This window comes from Capricornis sumatraensis, chromosome 1 (genome assembly GCF_032405125.1).
Source record: "Capricornis sumatraensis isolate serow.1 chromosome 1, serow.2, whole genome shotgun sequence".
In the NCBI taxonomy this organism is placed as follows: domain Eukaryota; kingdom Metazoa; phylum Chordata; class Mammalia; order Artiodactyla; family Bovidae; genus Capricornis; species Capricornis sumatraensis.
Genome location: NC_091069.1, coordinates 11,084,593 through 11,107,944, shown reverse-complemented (window position 1 = coordinate 11,107,944; position 23,352 = coordinate 11,084,593). Strand labels below are relative to the sequence as shown.

Below are 23,352 nucleotides of genomic sequence, written 5' to 3'. Positions count from 1 at the left end.
CCCTTCCCCAGAGGATGCCGGGATGCTCATGGGGGTAGGCTTGGCAGAAAGCCCAAGGGGGCCTTGAATCCACCTGGGTCCTGGTGGCTTCAGTGAGAGCTCAGGGGTGTGGGTTTGTTGGTTGAGTCGTAATAGCTGTGCCCTGAGAGCCTGGAGCCCAGGATGGGCTGGCTGAGCCAGCTAGGGCAGTTCTGGGTGAGATTCCCAGGGCCCTGCTGGTGTGTGAGGGCAAAGCAGGCTGGAGCCGGGTGCCTGCCACTGATCTCACCCAGCTGACTCCTGCAGGCTCAAAGTGCTGCTGCCCCCAGTGACCCCAGACACTGGGTGTGTGGCCTCCCAGGACGGGCTTGAAGGAAAAGGGGGGAGGGAAGGGGAGCACTGCCCTCCCCCCAGCCCTGGCCTTCAGCTCACCGCGGCCCCTCCTGCAGGTGTTCGGCGACGTGGACCAGGTGCGCATGACCTCGGAGGGCTCCGACTGCCGCTGCAAGTGCATCATGCGGCCGCTGAGCAAGGACGCGTGCAGCCGGGTGCGCAGCGGGCGGGCGCGCGTGGAGGACTTCTACACGGTGGAGACAGTGAGCTCCGGCACCGACTGCCGCTGCTCCTGCACGGCGCCGCCCTCCTCGCTCAACCCCTGCGAGAACGAGTGGAAGATGGAGAAACTCAAGAAACAGGCACCCGAGCTCCTCAAGGTAGACCTTCTGGAAGTAGAGGCGGGATGGGGCCCCCTCCTGTGCCAACACCTAGCATAGGCTGGCGGGGCCGGCCCTCCAGTGAGAGGGTCACACGTTAGAAGAGGGGTTGTGCTCGCCCCATTTCACAGGTGAGGAAACAGGCTCCCTGGGAGGCAAGCGCGTCTTGCCTAAGGCTACTGGGCCAGTCAGCGATGGAGGCAGCGTGCTCTGGCGAGTTTACCTGGAGACAGCCCTTTACCGCCTCACCATCCAGCCGAGTGTCCTGGTTTTCCCCAAACCAGGCCATCCACCGTCACCTCCACATAGCGTTTGAAATTTTGTGGCACCTGGTTGTATCATGTCCAAACATTTCCCATATTCATGTACCACCTTCGTGCCAGATGTGCTAAGCTCTTTTTTTTCTCTACATTATTTCTCTGAATTCTTAATCCATTCGGTGAAATGTGGGATCTTTGCCCTCATTTTATAGGTGAGAAAACTGAGGCTTGGAGAAATTAGGTAACCGGCCCAAGTGCTCATATAATGACATGCAACCTTAAATCTATGCCCTGTTTTTATGTGAATGTTGTGCTTATAACCACGCACCCACCACGAGAAGATTAGAAAGAGGCACCACCTCTGAGTGACCCAGCCCTGTGCCAGGCCCACCACCAGGACCCATAGCTTGGATAGACGTGGACAGGGAGATCACAGCTACCCAGCCAGCCAGGCACCTGCGTACCATTCACACCATGCAGAACTCTGTCCTTGGAGGGCCTGGTGGGGCTCGGATTTGAACTCAGATCCATGTCCAAAGCATGTGTTCTAAATCACCCTGTCTTCCTTTTTGTAATAGCCCAGATAATTTGATGGCTTTTTCTCAAACTGGAGGAGAATTGCCTTACAATGTTGTGTTAGTTTCTGCTGTACAACAACGTGAATTAGCTCTAAGTCTATGAATTAGACTCTCTCAGGAGCCTCCCTCCCATCACCCCTGTAGGTCATCACAGAGAATTTGGTGGCTTTTGAGAGGATCTGTTTCTTTTATAATTTCTTCCAAACGCGTCTATTTCGCCCTTTTCGTGTCAAGAACTGTCACATTCACTGAGATGCTGCCCTACTTGTAAGTTAACAAGCAGCCTGCCAGTTTCATGGACGCTGGCAGAAGACATGAGCCAGAGACAAAGGACATTATTACTCATGCTCACCGGAGTGTCTCCACTTTCCTGCACTGGTTCTCCCACTCACTTCCCATGGGGTGATGCAGTGGGGGCTGGATAACACGTGCACATTCAGTGGGATGTCTTCCAAGAGAAGAGCTCCTACTTAGAGAATCCAAATCTCTTATGAGGAGCATCAAACCCACCTTCCCTGCTCTGGAGGGAAACATTGTCTGGCTGCTCCAAGGCTGTTCACTCTACAACAAGGTGGCCTGGAACAAGAACAGTCAGCGCCTCTGCAGGCAAGACACACAGAAAAGCAAGAGGCCCCGGGGAGAATCGTCTCCAACATTTGGCTCAAAATATTTTCTTTAAATTTAACTTTAGTTTTATTTTTGTAACAACTGGATGGATACCAAAACTCTCAAAGTTGCAGGGGGCAGGGGGGTGGGGGGTGAATTTTAGGCCAAGCGGCTTCTTTTTTTTTTAAAGGAATGAAATTCTTTCTTTAGTTTATTTCTGGCTGAGATGAGTCTTTGTTGCTGGGCGGGCTTTCTCTAGCTGCGGTGAGCGGGGGGCTACTCTTTGTTGCGGTGCGTGGGCTTCTCACTGTGGTGGTTTCTCTTCTTGCAGAGCACAGGTTCTAGGTGCTCAGGCTTCAGTAGTTGCAACTTGCAGGCTAGAGAGTACAGGCTCAGTAGTTGCGGCACATGGACTTAGTTGCTCTGCAGCAGGTGGAATCTTCCTGGACCAGGGATTGAACCAGTGTCCCCCGCATTGACAAGCAGTTCTTATCCAATGTACCATCAGGGAAGTCCCCAAGTGACTTCTTGACAACCTGGCAGTTCCTGGACCACACTGTCCCCCAAATCCACTAGCACCCTGCAGACTCCAGGGACAGAAGCCAGAGGCCAGTCTTCAGGCACAGGGACAAATCCAACTTTTGCTCATATCCACTTCTCAGTAACCCAACTGTAAGCATACTGAACATGAGGATAGACAAAACCTTTTTCTAAAGGCTAGCTGGTTTAATCCTTGCTACAACCCTTTGGAGAGGGAACTTATGTTCCCAGCTTTACTTGGGGGAGGAATCTGAGGCCCAGAGAGGAACTGTGACTTGCCTAAGATCACAGAGCAAGAAATTGGCACCACTAAGAGTTGAACCCAAGAATTCTCTGCTGTGTCCCCTTGCGCAGTGGAGAGGTCACTGGGCAGTTCTCTTAGCCCGGAGCTATCCCTTAGGCCTTTTAGTGCACAGCAGCCATGGGATTTTTTATTCAGCCTTAGAGGACTAGAGCGGGGCAGTGGTGGGATTAGCCCAACAGGTGGGATTGTAGGAAGAGCCCAGAGAAGATACTCTGCCTCCTCGACACCTTAGGAGCAAAAGTGAGGGCCTGAGAGGTACCCAGAGAGCCCCAAGAGGAGCCATGGCCAGAGCAGTGCAGGACAGGGCTGAGGCCACTCCTGTTTGGTGTGGCTCTGCCTTCCTCCGTGGGTGCCCCCACCACCCCAGGAGGAGAGGTCAGGAGAAGCCCCTGTGGAGGACGACAGAGCATACCCACCTATACCCGCCCCTTGTCTCTACCCCAGCCCTTCCCCTCAAGCTAGGAACTGCAGCTGTTACTTGACCTTAGTTGCACAGTTCCGAGGAAGAATCCCCTTTCTTGGGGAGGTTGGCTGCACGGAGGAGCAGTGTTTCTCACCTCTTCACTCCCTTTCCTTCTGGACATGAACTAGACGTGGCCCCACCCTTGAGAAATCCCAGTCCTGTGGGGACATAGCTCCTGATCCCAATAATGGCTAGGTAGTCAGTGCCAGACCAAGTGCCATCCCAGGGACCGTGGTAGTCCTGAGGAGGAGGTAACATTAGAACTGGGCATTGCGGGATGTGTAGGAGTCCCTCAGGCAGAGCAGCAATGAAGACAGGCTAGGTGAGAGTAAGTAGAGTGGGTGTGACCCAGGGTGCCTCCTCGCCTTTGTCCCAGCCTTACTAGCCACCAGTCAGTTCCATATCGTGCTTCTCAAACTATATGTGGTGAAAGACCAGTTCTTTAAAAATCTGTCGTGTCAATATTTTGTAAAATACTATAAAATTAGTTGTTAGAAAAATGAAACGGAATGTAAAGAAAAACACTAAATACAAGTCCAGTGTTGTATTAGTAGAGTCCACAGATATAAAATTTCTCTGTCGAACGGCTCTGAAATGTTATGAAAGTCTACTCTCACTTTGCATAATTATTTAATCACAGACTGGTAATGAGCAGCTTGGACTGGGAATGGTGCTGGTCTGCAGACCACACTTTGAGTAGCTCGGCTCAAACACGCCATGTGCCTGCACACCTTCAGCTCTTTGCACGAGCTGCTCCCTTGGCCTGGAATGTCTGTCTCTGGCCATCATTGCTCGCTTTGTGCTTCTTCTTCAGAGCTCAGTTCAAACTCCCTCCTGGCAGACTGTACCAACCCACCCCCACTCCCAGACAAGGTCAGTGCCCCGCCGTTAATGACCTGGGCACCTGTGTGTGTTTCCATCTGTGTTTCCTGATCCGGATACCTCTGTCACTCTGCACTCCTTGACAGCCTATGAAGGATCACGGAAGCTCGTGTCTGTATTGTCATCACCGTCCTTAATGCCTGGGCCAGAGTGAGCATTTGCTGAGGCCAAAGAAGATGGCAGGGGCAGATCGAAGCAACCTTGAGTGCCAGGCTTAGGGGATTAGAAGCCCCACCTGGTCAGTGGGGAGCCACAGCGAGCCATCTGACAGGGGAGAAACCCATGGTCAAAGCTGTGCTTCGGGAAGCCAGTTTTGGTGGCCTTGAAGGCAACAGAAGTGAAGCTGGGAGGTCCCATTTAGCCTCCTGGAATGGTACTCATCACTGATATTCATGAAGCCCTTGCTATGCACCCATCTGAGCTGAGCCCTGTCCAGACACTACTGCTGTGCACCATACCCCTGCTGCCTGCCTCCCAGAGAGAAGCTGAGACCCAGGAGCGTCTAGTTCTGAAACTGCACAGTTCTGAAACTGAACTCCACAGAGCCCTGGGGGTACCAGGCAACCCTTCCAAGGCTGAACAAGGTTGGGGGGAAGCAGAGGAGGCTCAGGGCCCTTTCCCTACTTCCACCAGAGTCCCCGTTTTTCTGTTTTCGAGATCTGAGTCTACTCAGAGAAGAACTGTCTGGCTTAAAACAGCTTGAACACCCCTGGGAGAGTGGGAGTAAAACTGTTGGAAACAGCTGGCCAAGGCCAAACAGGAGCGCCGGCCTGCTCAGGCCCTGAGAGTGCATACAGGGGGTGGACTGGAGGAACTGCCCGCTAGAGGCAAGGGAAAGCTGATTTCCCAACTGGCCCTTTGTGCCAAGGTTTCCCTGACAGTCTCACTGGCATCCTGGCCATCTGGAGGGAAGGATCATGTCCTGATGAGGTGTGACAGAGAGGGGATGGAGCTGGGCAGCTGAGGGGAGAGCCATGAACTGGGCAAGGGAGACGTGGCATCTGCTACTGATGGGTTGTGCAAGCCCCTCCCCATCTCTTGGCCTCAGTTTCCCCATCTGAACCCAGACAGGCACAGTAAAGCATGATGGGAGAGAGGTTTTGGTTTATACCAATCTGGCCTCTGCTTCTGGCTCCACCATTTAACAGCCGGGGGCCTTGGCTTCACCTCTCTATGCCGCAGCTTCCCGATCTGCACGACTGAGATAAAAGACCTCCAAACCTTATCATAGGTCGGGTGCTCAGAAGCAGACTCTTGTGTGCGGATGACTTATTATGAAAGGGCTCCCAGGAGGTACTGATACTGAAGTGGATGAAGCAGCAAGAGGGCTAAGGAGGGAGGGGGAAGGAAAGAAGCCCAGTAGGGGCATGGTTTCAGGCCATGTGCCAGCCCCAGCTGCAGGGGACGCTGGAGTATGAGTGGCAGCTCACTTGTCCTGCGGGGCTAGGATGCTGACTTCTAGATGTCCACACCAGTCAGCCCTTGCCTGCAGACTGCCCCAGGAGGACACACACTCCCAAACACTTTGAGGGGCAAAGTGGCTCTTTGAAGAGAGTCACAGATACAGGCTGTTAAAAGGTAGGCACGTGGAAGCCAGGGTTGGGCACGAGAAACAGAAGCAGGGATCCAGGGGATGTGGATAGAGCTCCTTTATCTATCCACTGCTATCTGTCCACTGCTCCACTGTCCTCAGGGTTGTTATGGATTAAGTGAAGTGGTTCATTCAGGCCCCGACACAGTGCCTGCCATATGTGGAATATGCTTAGTTGTGTCCAACTCTTTGTGACCCCATAAACTGCAGCATGCCAGGCTTCCCTGTCCTTCACTATCTCCTGAAACTTGCTCAAACTCATGTCCATTGAGTCAGTGATGTCATCCAACCATCTAATCCTCTGTCATTCCCTTCTCCTCCTGCCTTCAATCTTTCCCAGCATCAGGGTCTTTTCCATGAGTCAGCTATTCACATCAAGTGGCCAAAGCATTGGAGCTTCAGCCTCAGCATTAGTCCTTCCAATGAAGATTCAGGGTTGATTTCCTTTAGGATGGACTGGTTGGATCTCCTTGCGGTCCAAGGGACTCTCAAGAGTCTTCTCCAACACCACAATTCAAAAGCATCAATTCTTCGGCACTCAGATTTCTTTATGGTCCAACTCTCACATCCATGCATGACTACCGGAAAAACCATAGCTTTGACTATACAGACCTTTGCGGCAAAGTGATATCTCTGCTTTTTAATATGTTGTCTAGATTGATCATAGCTTTTCTTTCAAGGAGCAAGCATCTTTTAATTTTATGGCTGCAGTCACCATCCACAGTGATTTTGGAACCCAAGAAAATAAAGTCTGTTACTGTTTCCATTTTTTCCCCATCTATTTGCCATGACATGATGGGACCAGATGCCATGATCTTAGTTTTCTGAATGTTGAGTTTTAAGCCAGTTTTTCCACTCTCCTCTTTCACCTTCATCAAGAGGCTCTATAGTTCCTCTTCGCTTTCTGTCATCAGCTACATATCTGAGGTTATTGATATTTCTCCCTGCAATCTTGATTTCAGCTTGTGCTTCATCCAGCCCAGCATTTCACATGATGTACTCTGCATACAAGTTAAATAAGCAGGGTGACAATATACAGCCTTGACGTACTTTTCCCAATTTTGAACCAGTTCATTGTTCCATGTCCAGTTCTACCTGTTACTTCTCGTCCTGCCACATGCTATGCCTTTTCCCTAACTCTTGCCCTTCCCCGGCAGCTGCAGTCAATGGTGGATCTCCTGGAGGGCACCTTGTACAGCATGGACCTCATGAAAGTGCACGCCTACGTCCACAAGGTGGCTTCCCAGATGAACACATTGGAAGAGGTAAGGGCAAGGCTCAAGCCAGTGGCCAGGCTGCTGCCTGGGCAGTTCTGTCTGGACCCTGGTGGCTGTTAGAAGATGGATTCCAGGAGGGAGCTGGGACAAGGAGATGCAGGCCACAGGGCTCCGCCTTTGAGGAGGAAATCCGACTGGGCCTCGAGGGCCCACAGGAAGCTGGAGGGCTGGGTGGATAAACTGAGGTGCCTGCTGGTTGTGTGAAAGGGGTGTGGAGGGGGCTGGAACCTGTGGCCACCCTCAGTTCACCAAGACCAGGGCACAGGTCTGGGGCGAGTGTTGTGAAGGGCTGGCCAAGCCTCCTGGGGCCAGGGCCAAGGCAGCATGGCTGTTCAAGGACCCACCTACCGTGGAGACCGAGGTGCTAACTGTCTTCTCCTGCTCAGCGCAAATGTGCCGGAGGGCTGGGTGGGTGGCTGGCACCGCCCCCTGAGGACAGGGACAGAGCTGAGCAAGCGTGGAGGTGCAGGCTTGAGGTCTGCGTCTCTGCTGGCACAGCCTGGCCTCCGCCTGTTTCCGGCATCCGGTCCGTGCTGGGCTGCTGAGAGCATGGGGCTATGCAGCTGCCAGCAGGGGTGTGAGGGGCTTCCTTTCCCGGCTTCCTTTCCAGCAGGAGGGGGCACCTGGGCATCCTGTGCCCCACAAGGGGAGATTAACCCCTTGTGTGCATGCGTGCTAAGTCACTTCAGTCATGTCCAAAGCTTTGCAACCCTATGGACTATAGCCTGCCGGCTCCTCTGTCCATGGGACTCTCCAGGCAAGAATACTGGTGTGGGTTGCCATTTCCTTCTCCAGGGGATCTTCCCCACCCAGGCATGAACCCGGGTTCTTTACCACTAGCGCCACCTGAAAAGCCCCTATTAACCCCTACGAACCCCAAAGTCCAGGGTCACTTAACTATTCAAAGATTATTTGATTAGTATCTCTTTTGTGCCAGCACGGGAGAAAGATAATAACAGTTGTTGAATTTCTCCTGTGCCCAGGGTTTCCTGTGCATAGTGCGTGCCAGGTCTTCCTGTTGTTGGTTCTGCAGTTCTGCTTTGACCTTCCTTTCCTCTTGTAATCTTAGGAAATGTTAACTCACTTCGCGTAACTGTGAGCCAGGCAATCTGGAGGAGCCAGACAATGATTTCCGCAGCCACGAAGAAATGATTTTAAATTATCTTCTGTTTTGCATTATCTTTGCTTTGCTTCTGTTCACTAAGTGATAGCTGTGGAAAACAAAAGAAGTTTTTTGTGAGCACTGGGAGGAGACAGAGAGAACAGCCTCAGGAGCTGGCTCCCTCTGCCTAAGGGAAAAACATCACAGGAGTCAGGCAGCACTTTGGAGTCCCAGCTTCCCTCTGCTTTCTTCCCTTATGCCAGTGGTTCTGAGCCCTGCATGATTTTGCTCCCCAGGGGACAGCTGGTGTATCTGGAGCCATTTCTGGTTGTCATAATTTGGGGGAAGTGGGTGGCGGATGCTGTTGGTTCTAGTGGGCAGTGGTTGGAATGCTGCTAAACATCCTACAATGCAGGACAGTCCCACAACGCACAAATGTCAGTAGTGCTGAGGTTGAGAAAGCTGCCTCACATGGTTTGCCTTCTGTCTTCCCTGTGATCCAGTGGGAGTGGGGCTGTGTGTGTATGTTAGTCGCTCAGTCATGTCCAAGTGTTTGTGTAACCCACCAGGCTCCTCTGTCCATGGAATTCTCAAGGCAAGAATACTGGAGTGGGTTTGCCATTCCCTTCTCCAGGGGATCTTCCCAAGCCAGGGATGGAACCTGGGTCTCCTGCATTGCAGGCAGATTTTTTACCATCTGAAAAACCAGGGAAGCCTGTGGAGCTAGGGGCTGCTAAAGCCAGGCAATGTCCGCAGCAGGAGGGAGACAACGAAGCAGGGCAGGAGAAGCAGAGTAGGGATAAAGATGGGGGTTAGTGCTGTGGGTGGAGCTGACAAGACCCAGGAGAAAAGTTGGAGACTTGGAGACAAGGAAGAGATCAGAGGCCGTAGCAAAACCCCAATGAGTTTATGTTTATTTTATGAAAAGGGGATATTTATGTATTACTAGGTAATTTTAAAGTAGCAAAAGATGGGTAGCAACTTAAAACTTAAAAGGTGGATCCATAAGGGACTAGCTAAGTACATTGGTCCATCCAGACAGTGGCCGACCGTGTGGTCAGTAGAAGGTGTGGAAGGTGAAGTCGCTCAGTCATGTCTGACTTTTTGCAACCCCATGGACTGTAGTCTACCAGGATCCTCTGTCCATGGGATTTTCCAGGCAAGAATACTGGAGTGGGTTGCCATTTCCGTCTCCAGGAGATCTTCCCGACCCAGGGATTGAACCCGGGTCTCCCACATTGTAGGCAGACATTTTACCATCTGAGCCACCAGGAAGTAGAAGATGTAAGGAGCACTATATACAGAGATGTGCAAGAGTTCCCAAAACAGACTCAAGGGAGAAAGCAAAGTGGAAACGAAGGAAGAAAGGGAAGAAAGGAGGGAGGGAGAAAGAAGAGGAATTCCCTCGCAGTCCAGTGGTTAGGACGCTGAGCTTTCACTGTCAAGGGCTTCGATCCCCACCAGTGTGCGGTGTCTGATGGGGGTTCCGTGTCTGAAGTCAGATCCCGCAAGCCATGCAGCATGGCCAAGAAAAACAAGAAGAAAGAAAGAAGGCCATCACGATTAACCCAGAAACAGGTGGATGGGAGCCAGAGATTTTCTATCCATTTGTATCCTTTAATTTAGTACTATGAACATATTTTCTATTTGTTCATTCATGCAGTTTTTAAATTAAAATTGATAACCACAGGGTCTCAGGCAACATGCTTTATTTCACCACTGCTCTTGGGTGCTGCCCCACCCGTTCCCCTGGGCCCTGGGTTGGGAGACTGGGTTGGCAAACCCTGATGGCAGAAGCTGGGGTGTGCCCCAGGGTGGGAGACAGCCCAGAGACTGGAAAGACCTCGAGCCCCACCCCCACAGAGCATCAGGGCCAACCTGAGCCGGGAGAACGAGGTAGTGCGGGAGAGCATGCGCCACTTCAGCGAGCAGCTGAGGCACTACGAGAACCACTCGGCCATCATGATGAGCATCAAGAAGGAGCTCTCCAGCCTGGGCCTCCAGCTGCTGCAGAAGGACGTGGCCACGGCGCCCGCCGCTGCCCCGGCCCCTGGCACCGGCAGCAAGGCTCAGGTGAGACCAGGCTCTGGTGACGGGACCAGAGGTGGGTGGGCTGGGAGCACAGCTTGCCAGGACCTTGGCCCTGAGGGCCAGCTGGGTCATGGGTTGGGGTTGTGGGTTGGGGCTGAGGGTTGGCCTGGTGGGAGAGTCCCTGGCAGGGTGGGGGTGGGCGAGGGGGCGCCTGCTGCTCAGTAAGCCGTCAACACAGGTGAGCTGGGAGCAGACACGGGGCTCCTGAGCCAGGCGTTTGGCAGTATTCTCACTCCTGGTTCCAATCTAGCGGGGACAAGGTTGCAGAGATGACCCTCCCTGGTCCCGGGGGAACCAGGTCGCCTGCAGCACTTGTAACCTCATCTGCTCCCCTGGCTGCATCAGTTCTGCTCCGGGTGGGGGGGGGAGGGGGAGGGGGGAGGGGGGAGGGGAGGGGGAGGGGAGGGGGAGGGGAGGGGGGAGGGGAGGGGGGAGGGGAGGGGGGGGCGGGCAGGGGGTGTATGTGGGCAATGCCTCCGGGACCCGAGCCAACTAATACCACTTCTTCATGCAACCAATTGATTGTGGAGTGGAGAACTCGTGCAGCAAACACCCAGCCTTCCATCTTCAAACTCAGCTCCCAAAGCGAGCAAAGACACTGCTCTTTTCACCAGGCAGAGCCATCCATGACATAGAACACACCTTTGGGCAAATTTGCAAAACGCCCTCCTCTAGCCAGACAAATTGCAGAAAAGACTCTCCCACTGGTCAGATAAATTAGAAGGGGGAGGGACCTCCTGCTGGTCCAGTGGATAAGACTCTGAGCTCCCAATGCAGTGGTCTCAGGTTCCATCCCTGGCTGGGGAACTAAGATCCCATATACTGCAACTAAGCTCGAGGACAGCAACTGCTAAGTCCTTGCACAGCAATGAAGACCCAGGGCAACCAAAACAAGTTTAAAAAAAAAAAAGGGTCCTCTTTGGGTGGATAAATTATCCAAAGTCTACTTCCTGTGACCAGCACACACCAGGATGTGTGCCTTGGCAGATGGAGCACAGACTAGACTTTACTTCCATTCGCTCCTTTGACCAGTCACCACATACAGGACACAGCCCCCACCACTCCCACAGGGGCCTTGTTTTCTAGTGAGTGGGGTAAGAAGGCAGCTGACTTCTTCACAGACATTGTCTCAGTGAAGCCCACAACGACCTGCAAGGACGGATGCTCGTTGCCGGTTTGGCAGATGCGGACACATGGAGCACGGTCACTCGGAGAAGGTGGCCTTGATGGAACCCAGGCCTGCGTGACGGCCAAGCCCACGCTCTTCCCCTCCACCCTTCAGCCTCCCATGCTGACATGTTGATAATGGGACCATCTGTGTCTGCAGCAAGGACCACAAGGATGCTGATAAAGCAGGGAGGAAGCCTGGTGCCTCGGCCCAGAGCTGGCTTCCTGCTCATTCCGTGCCAGTTCCAGAGCTGGAAAGAGTCCTGTTGGGGCAGTGGCACAGAAAGTCTAGATACCGTCCTTGCTGTATCTGCTGGAGATCCTGCCTAACAATGGGTAATGACACAGGCGCAGTGTTCGCGTGCCAAGCCAGCATCAGAGGCGTTTAAAAGGAAGCCAAAATAACACAGTTCTTAAAATGTTAGAAACAGCATGCCCTAAGGTCAGTGCCCTGGTGACCAACCATCCCAGTCTGCCCAGGACTGAAGGGTTTCCCAGGATACGGGACTTTCGGCGCTAACTGGGAAAATTCCAGGCTCACAGATGGATTGGTCAGGAGGGCCTGAGAACCTCTCCCTGCTCACACACAAAGACCAATCAGTGAGAGAGACGGATGGGAAGCTGACCTCCCTGGGGAGCTGACCATTGCAGTCTACCCTCCAGGCAGAGTGAACAGTAATTGGGAAGTGGAACAGGATCTAACCTATTAGGCTGGGCTTCAAGCCTACCAGGGAGCTAGAGAGCTGAGTAGGGAAACCGAGGCACACCGTGGTCATGGATGTCACCGTGATGGAAGGAGAGCTGTGAATTCAGGAGCTCCTGGGACACAGGGCCTGGAGCCACCTGACCACTACCAGCCCCCAAATGCTGAGCCTCCCTGACCCCCTGAAACATCCCTTCTACCACCCTCCAAGTCTGAGACTCCCCTTCTTCCCCAGGACACAGCTGGAAGGAAAGGCAAAGAAAACCACAAATATGGCAGCGTGCAGAAGAGCTTGGCCGATAAGGGCCTCTTGAAACCTCCTAAGAAGAAGCTGCTGAAGGTGGAGAGGCTGAAGAAGGAGGGAAAAGGCAGATTCCCCCAGCCCACAGCCAAGCCCCGGGCCCTGGCCCAGCAGCAGGCTGTGATCCGAGGTATCACCTACTACAAGGCAGGCAGGAAGGACACGACCGAGGCCATGGCTGGTGAGTTGGAGGAAGATGGGAACCTTGGGGAGGAGGGGCCCTACAGGGACCCAGGAGCTCTTCTGTAAACTGCCCCAGACCTCAGCTCCATGGTTTACCTGTTGGTGCCCTTTGCTCATCCACACAATGGGATAATCCCCCTCCTGGGGTTGTTGGGTGGGGATGAAATGATAAAATCAACGCGAAGCACCCCTGCAGGATCTCTAGCTATCTCCAGTCTCACTGGACTTTTCCTCCTTCCTTGAAAGATTTGCTGAAAGTTCACTGAGTGTGTGCTGTATCGTCCAGACAGTCTGCCTAACATGACGCTCATAGTCCAGTGGGGGAAAGCGCACGCATAACTAAGCAGCTGCCTCTGGTGGGGCGGGAGAACGCAGGGGCCAGGCCAGGGTTCTGGGAAGTGCCCCGGGGCCTCTGCGGCACCTCCCATGCCCAGATTGGCATTGGAGAGAATGACCTCTCCAGCACGTTCCACTCTTTTCCTCCCAAAGAAGAGCCCACAGACTCTGGTCTCTTTCTTACAGCTCCCTACCAGATCATGGTGAAGTGCAACGAAATAATTAATCAAAAAACAAGAGACGAAAGTTCCAAGAGTTCCCAGATTTCTGGGCCATCCCCACTGGTGTGGTTCTGATCCTCCCTCTGAGCTCATCCCCAGATGCCTGCTCTCCTCTGATGTCCCTGAGAGGTGTCCCTACCCTGCTTCCCCTTCCTGGGTCCTGCTGATCACCTCCTCCACTGAGGCTTTCTGCCTAGCCCATGCCCAAGGGGGCCAGGAGTGGAACTGTGAGGACCAGTCTCCCAAGAGCCCCTCAATTCTTGGTCTCTCAGATCTCAGGGGCCTCTTCTCCCAGCTCCTGGTGCCAGCTGTCAGCTCTGAGACCTGCCAGTTCAGCCTGGCCACCGTGTAGAGCCGCTGACCCCTGGCCGGGGCCCTGCCCATGAACAGCTGCAGGCATCTGACTCTGCCAGTGAGGCCTGTGGGAACAAGCCCTGCCCTGGCTGGGTGCCAAGGTTGGGCCCCACTGAGGCCCACTGACCAGAGGGTGTACCTTCATTCCCTAGAGACTCCAGGGGCTGCTCCCCAGTGGGGCCTGGCTACACCCTGTGCAAAGGGGAAGCCCGGCAGGAAAAGACAGGTAGAAGTCACGTGAGCCTCGGTACATCTCTGGAGGCCCTACCACCACAGTAACAATAGCACAGGTTCTTTGTCTCTGGTATCACAGCTCTGAATCCTTGCACACGTGCTGTCGCAGTTGATCCGGGAGAGGAAACAAGTTCAGAGAGGTGAAGTGACCACCTCCAGGTTTTACAGCAAGTTAGTGGGACTGGAGCCCAGAAGCTAAAGAATTTTCGTCCCCTGCTCTGCCACGGAGTCTTACTGCTTTCTCTGCCCATTCCAACCATTTCCCTGACCCCAGCCATTCCAACCCAGGGGAGCGCAGGTCAGGGATGACCAGAGAGGGCCCCAAACAATTCTATGGAGCTGAAGAAGTTCCGGTCAGCACAGCCCATGCCAGCAGGGATGGAAAAAGGGAGGGCAAGCAAACTGAGAGATGGGAGTTAGGAGATGAACAAGGGGCAGAGACCTGGCGTCCAGAGGGGATGGGAAGCTGGCCACGCCTGGCCTGCCCTACCTGCGATGTCAAATCCCGGATGAGAGAGACTAGAGGGTGGGTCCAGACAAAGACAACGTCTGTAATATGGGAGCAGGGCTTTCTGCCTCCGGAGATTGGATCCAGGAAATGAAAACACTGGTACAAAGTGTTTATTTAGGAGGGAAAGGGGTCTCAGGTCTGGCACCTCATATTTGCCAGGATCTGTGCAAATGTCTCATACACATTTTTCTCTAATCGATACAACAGCTTGATGTGGTAGACCTCACGACTCTCATTTCACAGAAGGGGAAGCTGAGGCCCACTGAGGCAGGGGACTTGACCGAGACCACTCACCTGAGGGACTTACAGCCAGTCTGCTGACCAGGAAGCCCTCCCCACTTCCCACTTTGCAAGGCTTTTCACTCCTCAGGGGCCACTCCCCTCTCTCCCCCATGGCCCCAGCGCTGGCAGCCCGGTGGGCCTGGGGAGGATCCCGGGGAACGGTGGGTGCTGCTCGGATGTGAACACGGGGTCTTCTCTCCACAGACAATGCCCTCAAGGGCACTTCCTGGCTGGAGCAGCTGCCGCCCAGGGTGGAGGGCCGGCCCCCTGAGCCCAACTCAGCAGAGCATGAGGAGGCTGCGCCCCAGGGCCCTGAGGGAGCGGATCTGGCCCCTGGCACCCACGCCTTGGATCCCACCCCCACCCCCACCCCCACCACCAGTCCCCTGCCCACCGAGCCACCCCCACGCCCAGAAGTCCCCAGTCAAGGTGCGTAAGCCTCACAGGGGTCAGCAAACTACTGCCCGTAGGCCAAATACAGCCTGCAACCTGCTTTTGTACAGCCCTTGAGCTAAGAATAGTTCTTACATATGTTAAGGGTTGTTTAAAAAAAAAAAATATGGAACAGAAATATGTGGTCTGGAAAGTCTAAAATGTTGGCTATCTGATCTTTGTAGGAAAAGCCTGACCACATTTACAGGGAAACAGATAGTGTTCTCAACAAATTCTTCTTAAAACATCACCTAGAATCCCATCATCAAATCCAGCAACTCTTTTTACTTCCGGATTTCTTCTGTCAAGTCTCTGGCCCTGTTTTTTATGTCCATGTCTGTAGTTTCGGCTTATGTCTTAGGTAGAAATCTTCCTAATTAAGTCATTGAGCCCATCCTTCTGGAGGGCATCTTGGCTGCCTGTGATAACAAGCCTTAAAACCATTCCCTACTTTGGTCCATGTGCATTCCACCTCTAGGAATCTTTTCCTAAGGGATCCGTCAGATATGTGGACAGCAGCTACAGCTTAACTGGTTTGCTTGTGGTCTATTTCTAATGTCAGAAAACTGAAAATAATCTTGAAGTCAACCCTGAGGGGACTGGTTAAATTAATTCAGTGGCACAGCTGTCTGGCGGTCTGGTGGAACCTTGAAATCACATCATTAAAAGGCCATTTAATGATGTGAGAGATTGCTCAGTGGAGGGAAAAAACAGGATACATAAAACTGTATACTCAGAAGAATGATGGTGCTTTTTAAGTATTTCTGCATGGCTGTACATGCAGAGAAAATGAGAAAAGGAAGGAAATACATGTTTAAAAATTTCTTTGAATAACAGAAGTTTGAATGATTTTTATTTTCTCCCTTTTCCTTTTCTGAACATTCTGTTTTCTACAATGAGGAGACATTGCTTTGATTATGAAGAAAGAAAAAAAAATAATAAGGCTACAAACAAAACCTCAGAGGGGATTTAAGAAAGATTCAGATAATGTTCCCAGGACTGTTGCTTTGGCTCGGGGCCTGTGTGTACCAAATGCTGCACCCCTCGCTCCCCACAGGCAGAGAGGCGAGCTGTGAGGGTACCCTCCGGGCCGTGGACCCCCCTGTGCGACACCACAGCTATGGGCGCCATGAGGGGGCCTGGATGAAGGACCCCGCTGCCAGGGATGACAGGATCTATGTCACCAATTACTACTATGGAAACAGCCTGGTGGAATTCCGCAACCTGGAAAACTTCAAGCAAGGTGGGGGACCCCCGAGATGGGGAGGGGGCAGGTCTGGGGAGCCTAGGGAGGGTTCCCCTGGAGACACAGCCCTTGTTTGCCTTGTGATATTCTGTGGTCCAGGCTTTCCCAGCCTGGCCTAGCTCTGAATGGTCAGCCACCCCAAGAAGTGGAGTCTGGGGGCACCCCCTAAGTGGAAATTGAGTACTGTTACCCTTGACAGTAAATGACACTCACGAGGGCAAAACCACGTCCATCTTGTTTGCAGCACTTGCTGAGTGCTTATTATGTGCTAATCAGCTGTGTGTATCAACTCATGGTATCTCCATAACTCCACGAGGTGGGGGGTTATCACCCTGTCTTACAGGTTAGCAGAGCCCCAGGCCTTACAGGAGCTTCAGGTCTGGACAGGGAAGGGCAGAAATTTTGTTATCACATCTGGAACATGATGGGGGGAAAGGGTCAGTTAGACATGACCTGCCCTCCAGAAATGCACAGTCTGATGTGTGTGGCAAAAGCTTCAAGAAACAACTTGGATATAGTGCTAGAGGGAGGCCTTGGGGCTGTGGGACCCCAGCCTGCAGACCAGGGAAGAATTCCTGGAGGATATGATGCTGAGGCATTCCCCAGGCAGACAGGATGGGAAATGGCAGTCTAGGCAGCAAGAAGGGCATGGGCAAATGCCCTGGTATCAGCCTGGCCTATGCTGGTCCACAACTGGTAACCTTGAATCCTCTGAGCCCCCATTTACTCCCTGGCACATGGGGTAATGTCTTGACGGGGGAGATAACTGGCCCAGCCCCAGGCCCATAGCTCACTGCTTTTCCATTGCTTGCTGGTCCCTGGGATGAGCTGAGGGTTTTCCTGAGGCTCTGGTGTGACCATCCTTCCCCTGCACGCAGGCCGCTGGAGTAACATGTACAAGCTGCCCTACAACTGGATCGGCACGGGCCACGTGGTGTACCAGGGCGCCTTCTACTACAACCGCGCCTTCACCAAGAACATCATCAAGTATGACCTGCGGCAGCGCTTCGTGGCCTCCTGGGCGCTGCTGCCGGACGTGGTGTATGAGGACACCACGCCCTGGAAGTGGCGCGGCCACTCGGACATCGACTTCGCCGTGGACGAGAGTGGCCTGTGGGTCATCTACCCCGCCGTGGATGACCGCGACGAGGCGCAGTCCGAGGTGATCGTGCTGAGCCGCCTGGACCCCAGCGACCTGTCAGTGCAGCGCGAGACCACGTGGAAGACGCGGCTGCGGCGGAACTCCTACGGGAACTGCTTCCTGGTGTGCGGCATCCTGTACGCCGTGGACACGTACAACCAGCGGGAGGGCCACGTGGCCTACGCCTTCGACACGCACACGGGCACTGATGCCCGCCTGCAGCTGCCCTTCCTCAATGAGCACGCCTACACCACCCAGATCGACTACAACCCCAAGGAGCGGGTGCTCTACGCCTGGGACAACGGCCACCAGCTCACCTACACCCTCCACTTCGTGATCTGAGTGGGGACCTGGGGTCACAGGAGAGGAGTGGCCATGGGCATGGGGGCTCCCCACAGCGACTCCTGCAAGGGACTCCCTCAGCAAATACTTACTGGGGGCCAGGCCCAGGGCTAGGTGCTAGGCAGGTGGCTTAGCAAGGATCAGCCTTCTTTAGCACCCAGTGAAGTAATCATCGCTTCCACCTGCAGAATATTGTCAAGAGCTTCACCTGCACTAACCAGCTTAATCTTGACCCCTTTGGAGGTAGAGGCAGTTAAGCCCATTTAACAGATGAGGAGACTGAGGCCTCAGTCTAGATCAGGCTAGCCCACTTTACAGATAAGACCTGACCATGCTCTCCCCTACCTCCAACCCTCTCCCTTCTCTCCTGGTTTTTCTTGTCCTCTCAAGTCTGTCTCCCTACCCAGGGGCTACTCGAAACCTTTGGGACCAACACACTAGTGTTGGGTGGAGGCCAGCTCTGCATGCCATCCCAGGGCCCTGTTCTGACTGAGCTGCTGGTGGCCCTGGGGCTTTGGGCCCTTTGGCTGATGTCCTTGCTCCTTGCCTTTGGCCAGCCCCCCATCCCCACCCGCTGTCTGACCGCATTCCAAACCTCCACAGTCACCCAGCCACTGAACAGAAACCACACCCCAAGAAAAAAATACCAGCCCCCCTTCCAAGACCCCCTCCCTCTGTACTCATTTTTATTTTCTCTTATTCTTCATCAGTGCCGTCATTTGTTTCTGAGGCAGCAGCTGAGAAGGCTGCAGGCAGCTGCCTGCCACCGCAACTCTACCAGAGTGAGGAACTGGGCCAGGCCCTGGGGCTCCCTCTCCACCCAGGAGTGCTGGCTCCAGCCACATACCCAGGCTGTGGGACCTCTCCCCACTACCTCCCAGAGCCTTTGGGCCGGGGTCCACCTTGTCCTTTCTCTTTGGACTTTTTAACCCACAACCTATGTGCACTCAGGGATACTCCAGGTCTGCCATGAGCAAGACCCTAAGCCTGAGGCTGGGCAGTACCAGGATGAAATAGGTTTCCTTTTCCTTGGCAGTCCTAACCTGGTCTTTAGGTGAGCTGGCCTGGGAGACGGCGGGGAGGCTGAGATCTGGGCAGCCAGCATAGAGGAGGTTTTGGACCTTCTGGTGGCAGGGAAGAGCCAGGGGGTGAAAGCTGGGAGGGAAGGAGAAAGGGGTCTGTGGGTCAGGCTTTTCCTGGCTTCAGAGATATTGAGGCCAGGGTGCCCGGAGTCCAACTTGGGGCTGAAAATGCACAGGTGGGCTCCCCTGAGCCTCAGTCCCAGGCAACCCAGGGGATCAGACCTTCAGGTCTGTCCCTATCTGCTTTGAACAACATTTTTAGAGCTGGAAGAAGTTCTCAGCCTGACTCCTTGCATCAACCAAGGAGAAAGGGCACAGGGCCACTCCGGGAACGGGACACAGCCGACCTCCTTCCAGAAGGGCTTTGTCCAAATCCTTTATCCTACAGGCTTGGAGGCAGCTAGGCTGTAGACCCCCTGGCACCCAAGCCATACTAACACGTTTGAAGGGTATTTACAGCTGATTTCGACACAACCCCGGACCCTGCTGCTCTCATTCAGTCCCCATGCCAGCTCCCAGGTGTCTGTGTATATGAACATCCAGCTGCCACGTTGGGAAATTCAGCTGCATACCCTGGAGTGTAAGGAAATGCATTTTGTGCAGAATACACTTCTTTCAGACATTGTCAGGTGACGTTATTTTGTTTAAGCTGTAACTCACCCCCAAAATAAAGGGGAATGATGACGCCCAGCCGAGCCAGGCCTGACTCATAGTAGCGGACTCATCCAGGCGCCCCCACCCAGTGGAACTCCAAGGGCTGAGCATGCAGACTCTTTGGGGGCTGCAAGTCCTGGGTGTGGGTCTTAGAAGACTCAGTGCTTTGTGATATCACAGCCCAACCATGTGAGAAGTGTTCAGGCTCCTCTCTTCCCATTAGTCTTAGAAAAGGGAAAGTTAAAATGGACTGATGTTGAAAAAAGACAAGCAGAATGGTTTTCTCGGGGACAGGATGCTGGTTGCAGCCTCTACACATTCACTGATCCCCTTCTGCTTTCAGGTCCTTGTATGTGGGTTACATTGTAGGTACAGTTATTTTCCTCATTTTACAGATAGTCAGACTGGTGCCCAGAGAAGTTAAGTGGAGGCAGTTAAGTGGAAAGCCAGGTTTCCAAATCAGGTAATATAACATGAACATCAACAGTGGGCTAAGAAAGGCATGTGCATCTTCACAACAGTGGAAGGTATATACTCTGTGTGTGCCCATTTTACAGATGGGAAAACTGAGGTGAAGGGACTTACCCAAGCAAGCAGTTTACTCTGTAGCAGAGTCAGGTTTTCACGGCTGGTTAGTACGTGTTTTCTGTCAATTGTATATTTCTCTCGCAGCAGCTCCAGAATAGTGCTCGTTTCTTTTAGACCAGTGTAGCCAAGCCATGAATTGCATCTTCATAGGAGAAGGTGATGGCACCCCACTCCACTCCAGTACTCTTGCCTGGAAAATCCCATGGACAGAGGAGCCTGGTGGGCTGCAGTCCATGGGGTCGCTGAGAGTTGGACACAACTCAGTGACTTCACTTTCACTTTTCACTTTCATGCATGGAGAAGGAAATGGCAACCCACTCCAGTGTTCTTGCCTGGAGAATCCCAGGGACGGTGGAGCCTGGTGGGCTGCCGTCTATGGGGTCACACAGAGTCAGACACAACTGAAGCAACTTAGCAGCAGTAGCAGCAGGAGACCCAAGAAGGAGGTTGGGGTCCACTCATAAAGAGCCTTGAATGCCAAACCAAAGAGCGACTCCCTCCAATCACATTTGGAACGAAGTCGAGTATAAAGGAGAGGAAAGGAAATTCTAAGACAATTGGATTTTGTCCTATCAGTGATGGGAGGCAGGGGAGAGCTTTTGTTGTGGGATTTACTACATTTGACAGCAGGTACTTAAAGGAGAGAGCCAGCTTTTCCTGCCGACCTCAGCTGTGAAGGCAAAGGAAGCCGTCTCTGGTATTTCTGAACAACATGATACAGGAAGGGGCTTTGACTGCTACCTTTGATTCTTCATGAGAGAGTTCTAGGCCTTAATATTTAATTTGCTCTGTCTGGGGAGAAAAGAAGGAGGCCTCTGCCTTGGGAGGCAGACCTAAAAGTAAGGCTCGGGGGGTGGGATGGGGATTCCTGGGAATGACTTGAGGGCTTCTGAAAGCCGGTTTGTTCTAAAGCATCTTTTCCTCCTGGACAACATTGGAAACCACTCTGGTGACAGGACACAGCCCAGGATGGTTGTCAGGGAGCCCTGGGTAAGGAAGGGTTGGGAAGTCCTAGGTTCGAATCCAGCTGTGCTTCTCACAGGCTTCACATTTGGGCAGGGTAGGGACTGTTAGAGTGGACAGATGTCAACTCCTTTTTATGGCTGAAGACTTGCAGTTTAGTGAGGACACAGGGCAGCTGAGGGCCCAAGCAGTACCCTCCTAGAGCTAGAAGGCACCTTTACTTAACAGTATCACTAATCCACCCAGGAACCCCATGGTTGGCATTACTTTCCCCATTACAGGGGATGAACCTCAAGTTCGAAAAGGTTAAGCAACCTGCTCAGGGTCACGAATCTAACAAGAAGTATAGTCAAGAGTTGAACCAGGTCTGTTTTTACACCAAAGCCCAAAACTAACTGTTGTTAAGAATTTTGTAACCAGTCAGTTTTTTTTTTTGCTTTGGCTACTGGGAAGCTTAAAGTCAAACTTGAGATTATTTTTAACAGTCATTGTACTGAGTCTCCTACTGGACTCTGGCCTCATTCTAGCTTTTTGCTTTTGCCTTTACCCTGATCTCTTTATTATATTGTACTTTATCTATTTTTGTAAATTGCCACAGTATCTTTTTTTGCACCAAGGTGGACTGTACCGAAATAAATACATGATCAAAAGTTTGATTTATAAGTCTTAATTAAATGTTATCATCTGCATCCTTACCATAACACAGACATTTAATAACTTTAAAACAATACTTAGTTTGTTATGAGAATTGGCCTTGTTACTGGAAACTGATCTGGAAAATGAACTAGGGCAGAAGAACCCAAGTCAGACTGAAAACCAGGCCCCTCCCAGGGTAGAGGAGAAGCAAGCCATTCCCAAAGGTACAGACATCACCTTGAAGCCCCACCTTTAGCTGCAGAGAGAGAGAATCCCAGATCAGGGGACATGGGGCTGAAGGGACGGTAAGAACAGAAAGAAATGTTTTCCTGGGAAAAAGACAGTATTGTGGAATCGGGGAGGGGGGCCTTGAGCATCACTGAGTGATGTTTCTCAAACTTCAGTCATTCATGTGACTTTTGTCACATTTCTCTTTACCATCTTCAGTATGCTTTATTGTTTCTTTTTTCGATCATTTCATTCTTTTTACTAATTTTATTTCAAAGGGAAGCTTTATAAGCTGTTAGCAAAAATGAAAACAAAAAATCTTAAAAAATTTTTTAGAGATGAACTTCCTTACAATAGTAAAAGATAGCCAGTGACCACAAACACAAGGTGATCAGAATGTGATGCTGAGAACACGCAGTCTCGCTGGACACCATGCCTATGAAGCAGGCCCAAGGTCTTTGTGTAAAAAAGAAGGTTAGCAAATGTTCAGGGGATGTAAAGCGCAAATGAGCAGAATGTGGACATGTCCTTGATGTAATCAGAAGGGTGAGATTGAAAGAGAATAGCTTCTCCCATATGACTTAATGGGCCTTCACATGGTGCCTTAGGTACCTCCAAGGAGCAATCAAACCACCGATGAGTGACTTGGATTTAGACTGGCTTCCCAAACACACATACACATGCACTTGTTCAGCCCAGTCCCCACAGGACAGACAAGTCAGAAGCACAGTGCCACTCCTGCCGCGGCAGAGGCTGACGGGGACATGTCCCTGTCACCACTCAGACCCCACTGGGGCTGATCCTAATCTCAAGCAAGCCAAACATGGCTGGGTTTTAGGTAACCTGGACCATGACCTCCCACTCTGGCTCCTCACCAGCACCAGTCTCATCTGTTCTCTGCCCCACCCTCCCCCAACTTTGCATCAGCTTTGCATTACTCTGCCCAGGACAGTGGTCCCTGCACCTGTGCATGGCCGCCTCCCTCTGTCATTCAAGCCTCAGCTTCCCCAGGGACACTGTCCCTCAATGCTGAGTCTAAAGTTGTCCCCATCACAAACTTCCTTGTATCTTCACTAGCAGGTATTTATTAGTTTTCCTTCTTCAGGCCTGTCTCCTGTCCCTGGAGTCTGAGTTCTATGAAAGCAGAACTTACTCTCTTCTTGTTGATCAGCACCCAGGAGACCCCAACAAATGTCTGCAAATAACTGAGTGATCTGTCTCAGAACCTAGAGTCAGGTTCCAGGCAGGAATCTCTAGAGTGTAATCTCAGATCATTAAGGTTGGAGAGCAGATGGGATATTTCCAGATGGAATTCTCTCCATCCTGAAGTTCTATGAAAATGAGAAAACCCATCTTCAGGGA

General features: G+C 52.4%; 1 protein-coding gene across 1 annotated transcript; it reads left to right on the top strand.

Annotated features, from left to right (window-relative positions):
* The first annotated feature begins 455 nt into the window (after nucleotides 1-455).
* On the top strand, nucleotides 456-17,839 carry OLFML2A (olfactomedin like 2A). The gene is made up of 7 exons (XM_068984444.1): nucleotides 456-692; nucleotides 7,074-7,181; nucleotides 10,159-10,368; nucleotides 12,492-12,738; nucleotides 14,883-15,107; nucleotides 16,168-16,353; nucleotides 17,235-17,839. The coding sequence occupies exons 1-7, from the start codon at nucleotides 456-458 to the stop codon at nucleotides 17,837-17,839; spliced, it is 1,818 nt and encodes a 605-aa protein (XP_068840545.1).
* Nucleotides 17,840-23,352: the final 5,513 nt, after the last annotated feature.

What these genes read in the sequence shown, in the direction of transcription:
- OLFML2A (XM_068984444.1), top strand. Translation starts at nt 456, where the DNA reads ATGACCTCGGAGGGCTCCGACTGCCGCTGCAAGTGCATCATGCGGCCG. An exon ending in AGATGAACACATTGGAAGAG is followed by an intron (nt 7,182 to 10,158) that starts GTAAGGGCAAGG and finishes CCACCCCCACAG; the next exon opens with AGCATCAGGGCCAACCTGAG. An exon ending in CCCAGAAGTCCCCAGTCAAG is followed by an intron (nt 15,108 to 16,167) that starts GTGCGTAAGCCT and finishes CGCTCCCCACAG; the next exon opens with GCAGAGAGGCGAGCTGTGAG.